The following is a 17,981-nucleotide window of genomic DNA, read 5'->3' as shown; positions in this document are numbered from 1 at the left end:
GGGGCGGGAGGAAGGAAAGGAATCTCGATTAATCAAGGGGGTGTTGCACTCCGGCCCTCACTGGTACAGGCACGGTATATACCATCACCATCACCATCATCACCATCGGCCATCACTCGCCTTGCAAGAGAAGGGAAACAGCTGCCCAGCCCACCAGATGCTGTCCGAATACACCGAACGCACTATAGAAACACTCCCAGCGAAAACGAAAGAATGCCTGTGTAGACTCCCCTTCCTTCCCCTTCCCCCCCTCGAGTGACGGATCATGAAACCCCCCACCCACATGCGGACTAGCGCGTAACCCGTACCGCGTAAAATGGATTCCCGACGCGTCCTCCCCTTCCACCTTCCACCGCGTCAACCCAACCCAACGGCAAGAATTCACAAATCCTCAACAACCAGACATGGCTTCATCATCAGGTGCGTCCAAGGGCGCAATTGACGCTCTGATGCGTGCTCCCGAGTATGTGCACCCTGTTCTATCTATCTACTGCTCTACTGCTCTACTGCTCTACTGCTCTACTGCTCTACTGCTCTACTGCTCTACTGCTCTACTGCTCTACTGCTCTACTGCTCTACTGCTCTACTGCTCTACTGCTCTACTGCTCTACTGCTCTACTGCTCTACTGCTCTACTGCTCTACTGCTCTACTGCTCTACTGCTCTACTGCTCTACTGCTCTACTGCTCTACTGCTCTACTGCTCTATTGCTCTATTGCTCTACTGCTCTATTGCTGCCAGACAGCCAGCTAACGTAGACCCCCCCCCCCCCCACAGCTCCTCGCGGAAATATGCCTCCCTCCAGCGCCTCCAAAGCGACCACATCCCCAACCCCCGCTTCCTCATCGAGACACGCACCTACCAGCAGCAGTTCTCCACCATGTACTTTCTGCGCCTCGCCGCGCTCAAACCCTCCGTCGACGCCGCCGCGCTGTCCGCCTGGGACGACACCTCGATCGCCGGCGAAGCCGTGCACCACTGCGACCGCGTGCTCGACGTGCGCCAGGGCGAGCTCTGCTGGATCTCCGGCACGGTCTACATGGACATGGCGCTGAAGCCCAACATCCTCGACGACATCACCAAGGACCACTGGCTCGCGGCGCCGCCGCCGCGCGCAAAGTACACGGACCCGGGGCGCGACCGCGTGCTGCTCGAGGACGAGAGCGGGCGGCTGCGCCTCGTCGGCGGCATGCTGGGCACGCAGAATCTCGTCACGGGGTGTGTGGTTGCTGTGATGGGCAGCGAGACGAAGGACGGTGACTTTGAGGTGCTGGATGTCATCATCCCGGACCTGCCGCCGCAGACGCAGACGGAGCAGTCGGGGCGGAAGGGGAAGGGGAAGGGGAAGGTTGTGCTCTGCAGCGGCCTTTCGTTCCGCGGCGGGCTCAAGGAGAGTTTCGCCACGGACCTCCTCGCCGAGTGGCTCCTCGGCGAGCTGGGCGACCAGGCCGAGCAGGACACAGCGTCCACCGTTGTGCGGCTCGTGCTCGCGGGCAACTCGCTCGGCGCGCCGCTCAGCGTGCCTGTCCCCGCGGGCGAGGAGAAGGCCAAGAAGTACGGGTACGATGCGTCGGCGTACAACGCCTCGCCGGCCCTCGCGCTCGACAACTTCCTCTCGCAGCTGCTGCCGTCGCTGCACGTCACCGTCATGCCCGGCGAGACGGACCCGGCGAACGTGTCGATGCCGCAGCAGCCGCTGCACCCCGCCATCTTTAGCTCCGCGAAGGGCTATGGCGGGAGCACGTTTGATCGCGCGACGAACCCGTGGGCGGCGGAGATTGGCGGTGTGGGCTTTTTGGGCACGAGCGGGCAGACGCTGGATGATGTGTACAAGTATGTGGAGGGGGATGATCGGCTGGCGATGGCGGAGCGCCTGCTGAGGTGGAGGGTGGTGGCGCCGACGGCGCCGGATACGTTGTGTGAGTTTGCTTCTACTTCTACTAGTGTGTGACTAGGGTGGTGAGGAGTGCTAATGTTGAGGTGTAGGGTCGTATCCGTTTAATGACCAAGACCAGTTCGTGATTGAGGAGTGTCCGCAGGTGTTCTTCATCGGGAACCAGGACAGGTACGAAACCAGTCTTGTCGAGGGCGCGGAGGGCCAGAGGTGCAGAGTCGTCTTGGTGCCGAAGTTTGCGGAGACGGGGGAGGTCGTGGTGGTGGATCTGGAGACGCTGGATGTTGAGGTGGTCAAGTTCCAGCTTAGGGAGTAGCTAGATACATAGTTAGTATTAGTAGACTAATGCCGCGGTGGAGGGGAACATAAAAATGGCTAATTTGGAGTTATGGCTGGGTTTAGAGGAGATTGTGTCTTTTTTCTTTCTTTCTCGTCGGGCTGTTGTTTCAAAGATTCATGAAAAGTAGCAATTAGATAATTTGGCTGTAGGTGCATGTAGCTGGCCATGGGCCGGTGTATACATGTATGTAGTAAATACATGCACATGTCCTGAGATCCTGTGTTTACTACCGCCCTATTTGGGATGTGCAGACGAAGCTTCTTTTTTCTTTCTAGATAAAGTGGCTATTGCCTTATCGTCCTAGTTTGCCATGGGCCAGGAAGGTAGAATTTTAAATTACCACAATACCATCCTTAGTTTGTGTCTCTTTATCACAACCTCTAACATTGGCGGCACATATCCTCACCTAACCCTGCTATAAGGTGCTCTCAGTAACGGTGCCCACAGTCTAGCCCCACTAAATGTCACCTTTACATGTATAAGTAGATCGATAGGCTTTCATCCTCCTTCGTAATCATAATAGAACCATCCATCCTATCGCCTATTGAGTCTTCCTACACCTGATCACTTTTCCAACACTACGTATAGTACAATACGGTCCAAAAAGCCGCGCGAGAGGGGAACAGAGGACGCTATATAGGCCAACTTGGCTGAAAGGAAAGCCCCAAAGCTACTCGTGGTCCCGTGGTCCCGTGGACTCTCTGAACCCCGCGTTTGTTTCCTTGACTTCTGCAGCTGCAGCTGCAGCACGACGGCCCTGCGCTTTGCAGGTGCGTCCAGGATGGATTATGTCGCGAAAATGCTGACCCACCCCCACCCCCCCCCCAAAAAAAAGCCGAATTTGGTGTGGCTTTACTAACAGATCTCACTATCTCTCTTATCAAATAATAGATCTCTCATACAAAATCTAATTCCTCTGTTATAGGGGGGGGCGGGTCAGCATCGACAGCTTAAGGGATACCACCACACCACTATTCGCCGTGGCGTGGGGTTGGTAGGTAAGTACATGTAGGTAGGCTGGGTATCTGGCGGAGATATCGTTCATTTATGGCTAAGCATACCGGTCACATACATCATGTGTCGTGGTGCACATATCAAACTCTCGCTGGGTTCTGTCCTCGCCCCGTTCATACCTTCCACCCCATCGATAATAGTGTTTGGCAGGATAACAACACTCTACTACCTAGTATTAATTCATGTGGTAGGACTAAGAGACGTTCTGTTTTTTTTTGCTCAGGAAATTGTTCTCAAGAGCAAAACCCCACCCTCGCCTTAATTTGAACGAGTGATAGTTCATGACGCCTGTTTATCTCGGTCAACTACCCCCCCAAAATAGCACTATTCCGTATTTACGCTAGCCCACTGGATCTAACTGGGATCTCTACAAATTGGCCTCGTATCATTGGGGTTTGTCGATCAGGTAGGGAGGGATTTGTCAATATCTCCTAGTGGGTACATACAGCAAAGGGCACTTGATCATCTTCGGCAACTGAAATCTCCGATGCGGTTTCTAGATGCTTTTGAGGGAATTTCCAGATCGCAATCCCCCGATGGAAATGGGCATTCTAGGCCTCGGCTGGCTGCCCTTTTGAAGCGATTGATTGCTCATGATCTGTTAGTAATACAATGCATGCGCGCAACCGATCGCCACCGTCAACCACTTCTGGCCACGATCGATAAGATAACGGCCAGGCCCGCGGTGCAAGGTAACTTCAACACCACACACCTTTAGATACATTTACATCACCACCTGAGACAATCCATCACCACCTCAATTGCATCAAAAAAATGGCCTCCCGAATACCCCTTAAGCAGCTTGCCAGAACCAGCACCTTCCCAAGCGCCTTCTTCTCGCCGCGCATCGCCGTCCCCGCAGCCCGCAGCCTAGCCACCGCAACCACCACCCAATCACCAGCACACAAGCCCAATGACGGCACCGCAATAGTCCTCCTAAACATGGGCGGCCCCAGCACCGTCCCCGAAGTCCACGACTTCCTCTCCCGCCTCTTCGTACGTCCCCAATCCCCCCCCCACACACACACCGCTAACACCCCACTAGGCCGACGCCGACCTCATCCCCCTCGGCCCCCTACAGAAGTACCTCGGCCCCCTCATCGCGCGCCGCCGCACCCCCAAGATCGAAGCCCAATACTCCGTCATCGGCGGCGGCTCCCCCATCCGCCGCTGGTCCGAGCTGCAAGCCACCGAGGCCTGCAAGCTCCTCGACAAGCTGCACCCCACCACCGCACCACACAAGCCGTACGTGGCCTTCCGGTACGCCGCGCCCCTCACCGAAGACACATTCCTGCAGATGCAGGCCGACGGCATCCGGCGCGCAGTAGCATTCACGCAGTACCCCCAATACTCGTGCTCGACGACGGGGAGCTCCCTCAACGAGCTGTGGCGGCTGGCGAAGAAGTACGACCCCGCGGGGCAGATCGAGTGGAGCGTCATCGACCGGTGGCCGACGCACAAGGGGCTGGTCGACACGGTGGCCAAGCACATTGAGGCGTCGCTGGCGACGTACCCCGAGGGACAGCGGGGGGGCGTGGTGCTGCTGTTCTCGGCGCACAGCCTGCCGATGTCGGTCGTGAACCGCGGGGACCCGTATCCGGCCGAGGTCGCGGCGACGGTGTATGCGGTGATGCAGCGCCTGGGCTTCAAGAACCCGTACCGGCTGGTGTGGCAGTCGCAGGTGGGGCCGAGGCCGTGGCTGGGCGCGCAGACGAGTAATACCGTCGAGGAGTATGTCAAGAAGGGGCAGACCAACCTACTGCTCATCCCTATCGCTTTCACTTGTAAAGCCCCCCCCCCCCCCCCCAAATCTAGCTCCAGTACTAACCTAACACCCACATAGCCGACCACATCGAAACCCTCCACGAGCTCGACCTCGAGATCATCGCAGAGTCCAAGCAGCCCGGCATCAAGCGCGCAGAGTCGCTCAACGGCGACCCCATGTTCATCAAGGCGCTGGCCGACATTGCGCACGAGCACCTCAGCGGCGGCGCCAGGACCAGCACGCAGCTGGGGCTGCGGTGCCCAATGTGTGTCAGCGAGAAGTGCAGGGAGCAGAAGAAGTTCTTCGCGGGGAGGAAGGAGGTGGAATAGATGTAGTGGGTGGGTGGGACATGGCGTGTCACTCGGTGGTGGTGGGGTGGGGTATGTAGATAAAAGTTTTTTAATGAGAAATGGGCTGGATACTGGGAAGAGCTTTGGATTTGTTCAGTGGGTAATTAAAGGGGCGGAACGGTTGGGCTGCCGGCCTGAATAGTAGTCTGCCTGAATAGTAGTTTTTGCAGGTTGCGGGAAGCCGCATTTCACTTTTTTCTAGTTGGCTATATTCACATACCGAGGCCCCAGAGTACTGCGTATATAAAACCATCGGTCAGGTAGACCAGACCAGCTCTTCTGTACAGACCATCCCGTACCATCGTCCGGTGGTCGATGGACCTACAATCCCCCCCCCCCCCCCGGATAGCGGTGCCGAGTGACACATCATGACGCTACGCCTGCGGTCCCACTACACCTGGGCGTGCTGGGCTTCTATATCTACCCATCAAACGTACCCTCTCTACCATATCTCTCCTCCGGTTATTGTCACTGCCATGAATAACACTAACACGACCACCACAACCATCATTGATACATTGAAGGTATGATAATGCTCTCCATAGGGCTACTTAGCTACGGAGTATCTCTAACGACTACTCACTACGAGCCCCCACAAGCACCCACAAACCTCCGCAAACAAGCACAATAAAGAAAGAAAGAAGATCATCGTCCGTCAACCCCCCCTTTCCTCCCCTCCTCAACAAACAGCACAAAACAGAACAGCCAACTCAAATCATCATCATAGCCCCTTCAGCCTTCATTAAATTACAATTACATCTTCATCCCCCAATTAAAAAAAAAAAAAAACGCAACTCGCTTTACCAACAACAGCAAAAAATGATAAAGTCAAAAGGTCAAAAAGAAAAGAAAAAAGTCTATAATACAAGAAGTCCCCCCCATCCCCCTCCCCATCCCCTCCACGAGCCCGCCCACTAAGCTCTAATCTCGGAAAAGATATACGGCATCAGTACCACACAGGCCTTATACAGCACGCCAAAGCTCTTGACAAACGCCAGGGGCCAGTTGGCCACCGCGCTGTTCGCGAACATGAGCCACATGCTATAGAAGGCGACTGCGAAAAAGTGGTAGAACAGGACCATCGGCTGCCTGATGATTCCGGCAAGGAGCCCGACGGGCCCGTCGATGCATTGGCCGCCGACGCGGAAGTATTCGAAGCATCCTCTTTGGAGCGTTCTAAGGCGGTCGTCTGTGTTTCTGTTTGTTAGTAGGGTTTATATGTGAGGGAGGAAGGGGGGAGACGAACCGTTCGCAGCAAACAGCGAGTAGAGTGCCTGCGCAAGGATATTGATCACACTCGTCAACGACTTCCGCTGCCAATGGAACGTCGACATCTGCCTCAGCACCAACCCCGTATCCTCCAGATCCGGCACCGTCATCGGGCTCAACAACTCCGTGACCAACACCACATCATTAAACGCCACCGTCATGCCACCGCCCGTCAGCGGATGCCTCATATTCATCGCATCGCCCAGCAGCACCATCCCCGGCGTCGTATTCGTCGTTGCCGGCAAGAAAGAGTTCGGCATGCTCGGGAACCTATCTGCCTCGAGCGCGGCCTTAAATGACGGCCTGATGCACTCTGGCAGGTCCGGCAGCACCACGTTCTTGAGGTGCGCCTTCACGCCGCCGTCCTTCGCGCTCGGCATCTTCGGCATGTCGATGAGCATGCGGGTCTCGTGCGTGCCAATCTGGTACACCAGCACCGGCGGGTTGTTGCCCATTATCACATGGCCGTGATTCGGCGACGGGAGAACGGCGTCCTTGAGCTCCAGCGCGACAAAGTTGGACCGCACCTGCGGCTTCTTGTTGATGCACTTCTTTCTGAAGTTCGACGCATAGCCGTCTGCGGAGACGGTGAGCGCGCCAAAGTAGTGCTCCTCGAGGGCGTCGGCGCCCTTGCGCTTGCAGATGACGCCGAGGACCTGGTCCGTGGCGTTGTTCTTGATGACGTCGCGGACGGTGGTTTCGATGATTGTGACGCTGTTGCACAATTCACCCGCCGGTTAGCACACATGCATATACACCCCGCACACCCCCGCCCGCACACCCGCAGACTTACTTCGGAGTTCTCCTCGCCGCCTCGCGCAGCTTCATGATGAACCTTCCGTGATGGAACGTCCTCCCCTCCGGCGCCTTTCCGTCGGGGCCCTTCGGATACGGGATCGTGACCCTCTCGCCGTGGTAGATGCACTCATAGCCATACGTCGGGATCGCATCAATGCCCTCCAAGCAATCTACCATCACCCGCACGCATCATCAGCATCAATTCCCACCAATTCCCTCATGAATCCCCCCATCCATCATCAATCCAATCCAATCCATCCAGCCAACCAAAACAAAATGAATATAAAAACTCACCCTTCATCCCCAACTTCACCAACGCCTCCACACCCCCCGGCTGCAGCAGCTCGCCCACAATCCTATCAGGCTCCGAGAGATCACGCTCCAGGAGCAGGACCTGGCGGCCCTGCTTCCCGAACGCAGCGGCGAGCGCGCAGCCGATGACGCCGGCGCCGACGATGACGACCTCGTATGAGTTTTCGCGCCTCTTTGGTTTCGTTTGGGTTGCCATTGGGTGTTGTATTAAGCTTTACGGGTAGGTCGGTATAGGTAGATAGATAGATACGTAGGTAGTGGGCAAGGCAAGGCAAGTAACGCAAGAGTGCAGCACCGGTGAGATGCAAAAGGGTTGAAAAAGAAAAGAAGAGAAACAGTCGGGGGGGGCAGCAACGGAAGTCTTTATGTGGATGTGGCTGGCTGGGGAGCTTCTCTTCTCTTTCAACACTCGTTGTGGTGCATGAATCGGAGGAAGAAAGGAAGGTTGGGACCAACTCCAATTCAAGGGGTAAAAATACGTTGCAATGGTCTGACACGTGAAAAAAGAAAACCTAGCAACAAAAAACAGACCATAATTCGAACCATTCCACGCCCAACCTCGAACCATTCACTAACTGGATAGAGCACATCTACATGGAAGTAGATACATTCACACATTCACATGTCGGGGAATGGCCCCCTTTTTCGTCAGTCAACTCAATCGACTCAACTCACATGTACGTCGGTATCACCAATTCTCACTCCTCACCCTACGTAACGCACAGGGTATCACTCACTCCATTGCACGTGAAGAAAGAACTACTATTTGGAATTACCGCAACGTGACGATGGGAACCACATCTACCAGGGAGGGCCAAAAGTTTTAGCCTCGTCAGGGTCTGTGTCCGGAATTGTGCTTAGAGCTTAAGCTTACTATTGGGTTGATGTCCCGATGCTTGCAAAATTGGGGAAATCTCAAGGTTGATGACAAGCAAAAAATGAGCCAATGGAATTATCGTCTAGATATTAAGTACAAGTAGATAAATACTATTCAAGACGCCGGCCGGCCAGCCTCAGCTTGCACAGTAAGCTGGGACGAAAACAAAACGAGAAAGAACAAATGCAATGGCACCGGCCGCACCCGCACCCGCACCCGCACCCGCGCCTGCGGCCACCCGCCTGCCTGCCTAGCTAGTAGGCAGGTTAGGGGGGTTCGAGAATAAATAGATAGGGCACCGGCCACAACGTTAACCACAATTGCACGACAATTGCATGAATATACCAACTACTTATGACATAACAACTCGAGGGGGTATGTATATAGCAAAGTATATATACCTATATCTTGAACATCTCCCTAGTACAGTACAGCTATCTCACAAAATCACAATCCCCACCTCCCTGTATTACTTTTACCCCCCTCCCTCCCCTAGTCTCTAGCTCTCCTCTCCACCCCTCTCAACTTCCCCCTCTACACAAGCTAAAACATCTCCATTTTACATAAAAAATCGCAAAACGCAAGCCCGCTGGTAAAAAAGAAAAAGATAAAAGATCCGAACCTGGAATATTCCAATTCCAAAAAAAAAAAACATTAAGAATATAACGGAAAAGGCGCTACCATCATACACGCAATTGGGAACATGATGAGTGAGCTAGGCCTGTACATTGATTGTATAATAGTAGTTGAAATATCCAAACAGTAACAAAAAGAAAGACAGAAAATAAGGGTCATATAAAACATCGCGATCGATCGGTCGGGGAGTGAGTGTAAGTGAGCGAGAAAGAGAGAAGGTGATGATGATGGTGATGATGATGCATATGTGTTGACAAGTTACAGCATTATATTAAGAATATGTATGCACGAACATGGACACAGTTAGGGGGGGCATGTTGTTGTTGTTGAGTTTGGGGGCCGTTTTAAATCTCTCGGTTCTTTTTGTTGGTGTCGTCCATCGGGTGAAAAAAAGGGTACTTTCAATAATCAATTATTTTTTTGTTCGTAAAAGTAATGCCGCTTTCGGGCGAATATTATTAAGGTCGAAGCTGGCCTCAAGCAGTACTGGAACCCGAGTCCCGGTTTTTCCCATCATAATACGAGTCATAGACGTCCGATAGAGACCCCGACGAAACCCGGTTGTTGTAGTCCCCATTATCCACACCCAGCATCACCATCCCACCGCCATTTCCCTCTCGATCTCCCGCACCGACACCCGCACCACCACCCGCACCACCCGCACCACCACCACTGCTACTACCCGCTCCTACTCCAGCGCCCGCACCCCTCATCGTCGCGACGGAAACCTCTCGTTCTGGTTCTGCTCATCACCTATAATAAGCGCCCGTAAGTCACACAGGACGCACTCCGACAACCAACAGGCTTAGAACCTACCATCATCTACAGGTCCATCAATCTTAATCTGCGGCCTAGGTGGCGACGGTGGAGGGGGGCGACTAAAATTTGTTCCCGCAGGGGAGCTAGGCGGAGAGTCTTCATCGACCACAGAGCCCGCGTCAGAAAAAATGGTCATGCCTCTCGTTGGCTCTTTCACTTTATGGATCGGGGTCATATTACTCTGTATTTTTGGCCCTCCATTGGAGGACGAGTAGTTATTTAGGCCGAGCCCACTACTAGGGATATCCGACTCGAGCTGTGGTGAGCTTCCTCTCGACAACGGGCTGGGCGATCTCGGGAACTTTGGGGACTCGGGAGAGCGCGGGTGCTTGGGGGAGTCGGGGACGTTGAGCTGCATATCGACTGCCACCTTCGAGGGCGGGAGTTGTGCGGGGCCCTTGGGGTTTCCGACGTCAATGGTGATGACGCTGCTGGTGGCGCTGCCCTGGCCGAAGGGGATGTTTCCGGATTGTACGAGAGTGCTGGCGGACATGCTGGCGGGTGTGGGCGTCGTAGGGCGGGACTGCGCGACACCGCCGTAGAAACCCCGTTCGAGGGCGCGGATACCGAAAAGATCGCCTTCGCCTTCTTCACGCTGGTTGAGCGCAATTTGTTCTACTTTCCCTTCTTCGTTGGCGGCTTTGGCTTTGGCTTCCTGTGGAGTTCGTTAGTTTTTCATGGGTCTATTAACGATTTTTTTCTAGGTTGAGTAATTATATACCGCCATGAGCTTTCTGGTCCTGTGCCACGGAGGTGAATGTTAGTAGCCGTCCGCAACCGGTAAATCATTATTACGGGTACCTACTTCTGCCTGACATAGAACAATTTCATAAACCCAGCAATAAATACCAGGAAGATCAATGACCCAAGAACAATGCTGTAAATACCCTCTCCGTTAGATATATATATTTCAAATAATAGATGTAATGTAAAAAAAAAAAAAAAACAGCACAGTAGAAGGACAAAAACTTACGCATATTTCAGCCCAAGATTGAGATCTCCAAACCAATTACCCATTGTAGTAGTAGTAGTAGATTTTAGTAAACGGACTAGTTAACGAACGAAGCTTTTTTGGAAATAAAAAAACGAGTGATATATCCGCAATGGTATATAATAATAAGGCCGGATTTTATAACTTGAACAACGGTCCCAAAGAATGACAGAAAAGTAATAGACTTTTCAGAATGACCGAATAAAGAAGAAAGAAAGAAAAGAAAGAAAAAAATAGTAGTAGGCCGTAGTAGGAGTCAAGCCCTAGCAACTGTAAAGTAGAGATAAAAAGTGGGAACTGAAGAAAGTAAATATGGGAAAGGGGGAGTATGGGTGCCTTTTAGATTTAGATTTTGTTGGAAGACAGGATAGGCTGGTAGGAAAAAAATCCTGGAGGGTTAACACTGGCCCTGCAGATGCTACAACCCGGTTTTTATTGGAGGTGATCCTAAATGGCAAAAATCCAAATAAGGGAAAGGTTTAGTATTTCAAGATAAGCGAGAGTAGGCAGCTATCCCAGTGCAGCGAATAAAAGAGTGAAAAGAGAGACAGAAAATAAACAAGGACTGGTTGTCCAGTGTCCACTTTGATACTATCGTCGTGGGCGGTAAGGTAAAGAGTGTGCGTTGGAACAAGAATAAAGAGAGAGTGGATGAGCAGCGGAGACAACTAGGTAGGTAAAGGCTGTGAGTACCTACACGGAGAAGGAAAAAAAAATAGTGTGAATTAAGTGTCGAACCAGCGGAAAGTAGAAATTGTGTACCTAAAGATAGAGATTTTATTTTTTGTTTATACGCTTGATAGAGAAGAGGAAAGACGCCCGTGACGACGAAACACGCGAATGGAAAGGGGGGCAGGGCCTAGGAATCGTACCTCTACCCTACCACTACCCCTACCAGCTGCTTGACTGAGACACCATATATGAACCTCACCAGCCAGCCGGTTCACATAGTGGTGGCGAGGAGAGCGGCAACCTAGCCGTTCCTAAACTCCAATAGGCGGCGAGCCAAATAATAGGGAAAGCTCAAAATCTCATCATCGAATCAATTGCTCGATCCTCACATTGAATATCAGAAACCTACCTGCGCGTATGTACTCTAGGTAATCAAACGGCAAGAGTCAAAGACACATCTAACCTCGCGCTGAGAGAAAAACACTTGAAGCATTAGTAGGTACAACGTAGGTACAGTCCAAATAGAATGTATAACCGCAAGCCAAGAGATCTATACTTACCCACAACCCCACTGTGCCTGCTGTACCTACATAACGCAGTTTTTGCAGACGCCCTATGTATGTTCCTGAAGTCATGAGTTTCAGTTTCGGTCAGTCCTTTTCCGTTTGGTTCGGTTTCTCTTCTTTTCTCTTTGTGTAAGGGCGGTTTCTTCCTCGTTGGGTGGGTACTCTACTCTAGAGAAGAAGTGCTTTCTGCGTGCGCCAGGCAGGCGCGCGACGCACCGTTTCGGTGTCACAGCAGCGATCCGAGCACAGGTGTTACAGGGTATATGCCGCTAAAGAAGGTTACCTGCACATTGGCAACAGCAGGCAATAGTAGCCCCACCAATATGGGGTGGAAGAAAATTCCAAGCTGAACACAGTAGAGAAATCGCATCATACATAAGTTTCATGACCGGAAAGTGCATGTAGGGCAGAATTCGATGTCGTCTGCCTTAACTACTACACATATAAACGTCACCCCAAAGTACACTCTTAGTAGAGAATACGATTTCACGATGCAATGATTAACTATCACGGATATTGGAAGTGCGTGGGGGAAGGAGGTGGTCTTCGAAGGGCTACCTACCTATCCGATTATAATTACTTCAGAGGCATCACCCCTCTTATTCACGCTTGTCCCACCGTCCCGTCATGGCATGGCACCAGGGAATAACAACACTTGTTGTTTCAATTGATAACACATCTGTACATCTGCATTAGCGACTTTCACGATGGCTGATGTATTTAAGGCTTATTAGGATAGAGATATAACCGCAGTAGCTTCTTTTCTTATTTCCCTACAGAAGACCCACCATTTCAGGCTCTTCTTTCCTCGTGCTTCGCCGTTCTTCCTTTCTTCCTTCGTCCCTTACATCCCTTCAGGTCCCAGGGAACAAATTCAGTATGTACCCGCAGCTGTCATCCATGATCTCCAACGAAAGCTTGTAAACATTCCGCAGTGGAGAGGCCTAGAACATACACACCACTGCCACACTCCTTTTACGATGTTAGGAATACGCGCGTCCCAATTAGGAAAAACTCAGGGGATGGGAAGAATGTAGTCGGCAAGCGAGCCGGCACAGACGGGATGATCGATGTGAAGCGCTAGCCTAACCCTATTAAGATATGTACTAACTTTACGTGGATGAACCTAAGTTCGTCGCGCTACCATTTTGGTTGCCAAGCCCCAAGGGTCTTTGGAATACGGGCAAGAAGACCCTTTATTTATTCCACTGAAGAACTTAATAAATTTTCGTCGCTTCGGGTACCTACTCGACAAGCATCAAGTGCTTTGACTGAACCATGAAAGGTGCAAGATGGGCCAATTATAGAAATCGTACTGGTACTGATAACTATTTGGAAGAACCAGGAAGGTACGTCAAGTACCCAGAGTACGAGCGCACGCACCCTCAGCAAGCTGAGCAAAGGTTAGCTATATATGGTGAATGAATATAAAGCTGTCTCGGGTAGTAAACTTACCATGACTTAGAAAATCCATCTGTGGTACGCTGCACAGATAATCAGATTATTACGCCATAATTACAAGCTGAGCAGTTCCAGGTGCTAAATCCATCGTCGGATTAACGGAGTTCTCGTTCAAAGATCGACCCAGGACGAGTGCTTTTCGATGACGCGGGATGTAGTTGATCCAGATGCAGCGCAAAGCCTTGAAGACATCATATTATTTTCCAATTCCAAGCCGTCTTTGCAGCCCGCTCCGCCAGGAGGTTTCAAAGCTGATTGACTCGGAATTTTTAATGACCAGGGCTAGCTGTACCTGCGTTATCCTTTTTTTTCTATGACTGGCTGTATGTATCAATGTTGTGATATTTTGGAAAAAATATAGGTACATAATCGGAAAAGAAGCCCCCCACAGGACAACGCGTCTACGTCCCACGCTCTGTTGGTATCGTAGAGTATGTAAGTGCCTACATAGACTAGGGTAAATAGAATTTGCATGAGGGGAAAAAAACTACCAAATATGGCTTTGCTTTTTCCCCCTCTCATGTTCCTCGTACATGAGGTGGCTTGCGTGATAGGTGCGACAAACAGGAAGAAATAGGCGGGTCATGTGATCAAATGACTCCAACAAAGCAACTTTGCTTCCAAATATTATTTTAGCCTTTGAGAATGCTGATAAGAGGCACGTGGGTTAGGGAGGAGAGCGGGGAACTCATAATTCTTGTCTTATCATGACTGTTTAAGGCTGTCTTCATAGATTGCTATGCAGTAAGTATGTAAAGTATTCTAGAACATGTGTATATATGGTTTGGTGCTAATCGGCGTGACAGGTTACTGGATGCCCCTTAAACGTTTATTATTCGATCTTCCAGACCTATGTATCAACGAGTAAAAATTGGCACACTGGCATGTCAGCATTGAAAGTGTAGATAAACTAGACGTTCGCGGGCCTGTTTAGAGCAGCATCTCAGGGCAGTACGCGTTTCGATGTAGTTGCCCCTTGCAGCACTGCAATGCTGATGATTCTGGCACAACGTGGCTTACTGGTTGATATTACAGCCCTGATTGGCTAACCAAGCGAGTCGTACAGGGCCTTTAATGAGCATTGGTTAGAAGATGAAGCACCGAGGGCTGACCCGGCTGAGGGTGTTCAGGTGAAAATTCCTGAGAACATCGCCTCGATGTATGCATATCAGGTACGAAAGGAGCTCTTGACTGATTGGCGCAGGCATGGCCACATAGCGGTAGGTAATCTCCTGTTTGTGTTGTTGCGGTCCCTCCGAACGAACCAAATCCACCAACCAAACCAGCGAAAGGAATATAGTTCCGCTTAAATCGGTTGTGGGACCCCTTATCCTTATGCCCTCGGGGGTCTTTATTTAAATCTCAGCGTGCACAATTGGCTTAAAAGTTAAAATCTCTAAATCTGCGTACTCTATCGGTACTGATGCGCCCTAGATACAAGATGCGAGACCCGAGCCTTGAGTAGACATGGAGCACAGAGGAGTGTTAAGGTTTAAGTCCTTGTTAAACACTTCTCCTGGAGCTCGTGCGCCCCATTAAATATTGTGGGTCGAGAATCCAAGGGACGAGACGAAACCGAGAGTACGGAATACGAATTAGGTGGAACAAGCTAGTTCCTATACGAGCCGAGGGAGTACGGAATACGAATTAGGTGGAACAAGACTAGTTCCTATACGAGCCGAGGGAGACATTGTACAATTTCATCCGGCACCATCGTACGGGATTGCCGACCCAAGACCGGTCGACCTGACATAGCACGTTGACGGAATTGACGGATTAGGTTGATGAATATCTGTTTAGTAGAGCTGTTAGTCATATCATCTCCACCAACACACGTGTTTTAAGATGAGAGAAAATGTATAAGAGGTGCCGAAATACCCGTACGGTTTGTACTTATGAACTCTCAATGCGGCATCAGTTCGAAGGATTCATGCTACTCTTTAATTCGTGACGTTTCCGGACCGGTGTTTGGCTGCATGATGATTGGATTCTTGGTGTAGACCGACCAAGCTGGCCGGAAGCGTCATGAAATGATTATATATCCTATAGAGAATGAACGGCGAAGACAGAGAGAGAGAGAGAGAGATAGAGAGAGATGCGCAGAAAAGACCTGATGGCCGATAGGTTGACGGACGACTTGAAGTCAGTCTATTAGCTAGCTGTCGAGGTTACGTATACGTGTAACACTAACTGACGATGAGATGTTCTTTATTCTATGTAGGTACAGGTATGCTCGTGCATGGCATGTAGGCTACGTGACGGCGCTCCCGCTCCCGCTCTCATCCGATCCAGAAGCCACACACTTTCAAAAGGGATGAATTCACTGCAGGGTCGACAGCACTGTACGATCAAAACCATGCTTCAACAAGAGCCCTTCGGAGGTTGTCATAGCAGCCAGGGCTGGGGACGCACAGAAATCTCGCTGGCTTTAAGCTTTTCTCCTCCGCGGCTTGCCACTAATATCACCTTAGTTATGGATTGAATGCTCAGTACATCGGAGCATTGAGAGCTTACAGCTGCTTGAGGGTTCCCTATGGAACCAATAAAGCTAACATACCACCGGTAATATACTACGCTCATTATCAAACTCGTCTAACGAACACACCATTGCTACGCCAGGGATGGATTCCTCACGAGTGATATCTCGTGATCACAAGTTCTAAACTCCTTGTGTAACGTCCCAACCCATGCATGCAAACCGCGCCGCCAACAACGACGAATCAACGGTTGACCACTATCTGCTCCAAAAATCCCAATCCCATATCTCGGGATGATATGGAAATACTCTAAATTAATTTATTTTTGAGGTTGCCATCTCTATCAAGGAAATGATCATGCACATTTGACAGCCTTCTGGAATTATACCTATATTACAGCACCCTTACGTCACTCTACGTACGGCAAACATGCATGCGCAGAGCCTAATAGTATCGCTCTTGATTCCCATCCTCCTACTTCTCTGCCCCTCGCCGCTGTCTCTGGTATCTCCAGACTCCTCCATGAACAGCCTCCTCAGCTCCTACCGCTCAATCGCCCGCTCACGCCTCGCCCTCCCCAACAACAGCCTCCTCGGCCGCAGCACAATGACAACCTTCACCCTCCCCTCCACGTCCACCACCGTCCACCTCACCCCCGACCTCACCCAATCCCAACTCCTCGAATTCCGCCCCTTCAAAGACTGGCTCTCAAAGCTCCAACACTCCCTCTCCCTGCAGTCCCAGAACACCAAGCACCCCTTCCACGCCGACCCCTACATCCTGCACTCAATCACCATCCAATCCGTCGACTTCTTCGGCGGCTCCCGCATCGGCTTCCTCAAGCTCAAAACCGACATCAAATCCGCCTCCGGCGCCTCCCTTCCCGGCTCCGTCTTTCTCCGCGGCGGCAGCGTCGCAATCCTGCTCGTCCTCGAGACCAAGTCTAAGGGACGGAACGAGCGCTGGGCCGTGCTCACCGTGCAGCCGCGGATCCCCGCGGGCTCGCTCGAGATGGTGGAGCTGCCCGCGGGCATGATTGACGATTCGGGGACGTTCGCCGGTGCCGCGGCAAAGGAGATACAGGAGGAGTGTGGGATCGAGATACCGGAGGACAAACTGATTGATTTGACATCGAAGGCGCTGGGGACCTTGGCGGCGGCGGAGGATGAGAGGTTGGAGGAGGCGGTGTATCCGAGCCCCGGGGGAAGCGATGAGTTTATGAAGATCTATGCGTATGTGCATCAGGTTGATGAGGGGAAGTTGGACGAGTGGAAGGGAAAGCTGACGGGGTTGAGGGATGAGGGGGAGAAGATTACGTTGAAGCTTGTGAGACTTGAGGATCTGTGGAGGGAGACAAGGGATGCGAAGGCGCTCAGTGCGATGGCGCTCTGGACGGGATTGAAGATGTAGATGGATAGATATATCTATATAATTATAATTATCAGTACAGTACTTATTGGTCTTTGTGAAGAAGTCTTTAGTATCATGAGTTGTAAATTAGAGTAATTTCATCAACTATAATAATATAACTTCGTAAATATATAACTAATAAATACTCATAAAGTTCTCCCTCCCTCCCTACCCATCTAATAACTTACCTCTTACTATACATGAGGATAAATACATAAGAAGGTGTCCGTTCACAGCGGCTCACTCGGCGTGGATGATGGATCATGATGCACCACTAAAGCGAGAAGATTACCCTAGCTAGCTGTAATAGAGATACCAGGTCGTCTATTCT

At 51.3% G+C, this 17,981-nt stretch overlaps 6 protein-coding genes across 6 annotated transcripts; 4 read left to right on the top strand and 2 right to left on the bottom strand.

The window, feature by feature from the left end:
- Window positions 1-404: 404 nt before the first annotated feature.
- H6S33_006461 (uncharacterized protein) lies at window positions 405-2,209 on the top strand (the record flags this gene model as incomplete). The annotated part of the gene is made up of 3 exons (XM_044837814.1): window positions 405-463; window positions 777-1,918; window positions 1,986-2,209. The coding sequence occupies 3 exons, from the start codon at window positions 405-407 to the stop codon at window positions 2,207-2,209; spliced, it is 1,425 nt and encodes a 474-aa protein (XP_044689988.1).
- A 1,812-nt stretch (window positions 2,210-4,021) lies between these two features.
- Window positions 4,022-5,341, top strand: H6S33_006460 (uncharacterized protein; the record flags this gene model as incomplete). The annotated part of the gene is made up of 3 exons (XM_044837813.1): window positions 4,022-4,243; window positions 4,293-5,031; window positions 5,091-5,341. The coding sequence occupies 3 exons, from the start codon at window positions 4,022-4,024 to the stop codon at window positions 5,339-5,341; spliced, it is 1,212 nt and encodes a 403-aa protein (XP_044689987.1).
- A 935-nt stretch (window positions 5,342-6,276) lies between these two features.
- On the bottom strand, window positions 6,277-7,937 carry H6S33_006459 (uncharacterized protein; the record flags this gene model as incomplete). Its single annotated transcript, XM_044837811.1, has 4 exons — window positions 6,277-6,551; window positions 6,609-7,345; window positions 7,425-7,599; window positions 7,724-7,937. The coding sequence occupies 4 exons, from the start codon at window positions 7,935-7,937 to the stop codon at window positions 6,277-6,279; spliced, it is 1,401 nt and encodes a 466-aa protein (XP_044689986.1).
- Window positions 7,938-9,730: 1,793 nt separating this feature from the next.
- Window positions 9,731-11,090, bottom strand: H6S33_006458 (uncharacterized protein; the record flags this gene model as incomplete). The annotated part of the gene is made up of 5 exons (XM_044837810.1): window positions 9,731-9,996; window positions 10,071-10,728; window positions 10,795-10,813; window positions 10,879-10,950; window positions 11,047-11,090. The coding sequence occupies 5 exons, from the start codon at window positions 11,088-11,090 to the stop codon at window positions 9,731-9,733; spliced, it is 1,059 nt and encodes a 352-aa protein (XP_044689985.1).
- A 2,490-nt stretch (window positions 11,091-13,580) lies between these two features.
- On the top strand, window positions 13,581-15,259 carry H6S33_006457 (uncharacterized protein; the record flags this gene model as incomplete). The annotated part of the gene is made up of 10 exons (XM_044837809.1): window positions 13,581-13,587; window positions 13,648-13,705; window positions 13,768-13,781; window positions 13,839-13,895; window positions 14,400-14,425; window positions 14,484-14,511; window positions 14,570-14,627; window positions 14,830-14,893; window positions 14,968-14,983; window positions 15,198-15,259. 10 exons carry the CDS (start codon window positions 13,581-13,583, stop codon window positions 15,257-15,259), a joined length of 390 nt encoding a protein of 129 aa, XP_044689984.1.
- A 1,410-nt stretch (window positions 15,260-16,669) lies between these two features.
- H6S33_006456 (uncharacterized protein) lies at window positions 16,670-17,650 on the top strand (the record flags this gene model as incomplete). The annotated part of the gene is made up of 1 exon (XM_044837808.1): window positions 16,670-17,650. The coding sequence occupies one exon, from the start codon at window positions 16,670-16,672 to the stop codon at window positions 17,648-17,650; it is 981 nt and encodes a 326-aa protein (XP_044689983.1).
- Between the last annotated feature and the right edge of the window lie 331 nt (window positions 17,651-17,981).

This window comes from Morchella sextelata (assembly GCF_020137385.1).
Source record: "Morchella sextelata strain SCLS chromosome Unknown scls_20, whole genome shotgun sequence".
NCBI lineage: Eukaryota > Fungi > Ascomycota > Pezizomycetes > Pezizales > Morchellaceae > Morchella > Morchella sextelata.
Note: the sequence above shows the minus strand (reverse complement) of the source record. Positions and strands in the feature narration are given on the sequence as shown.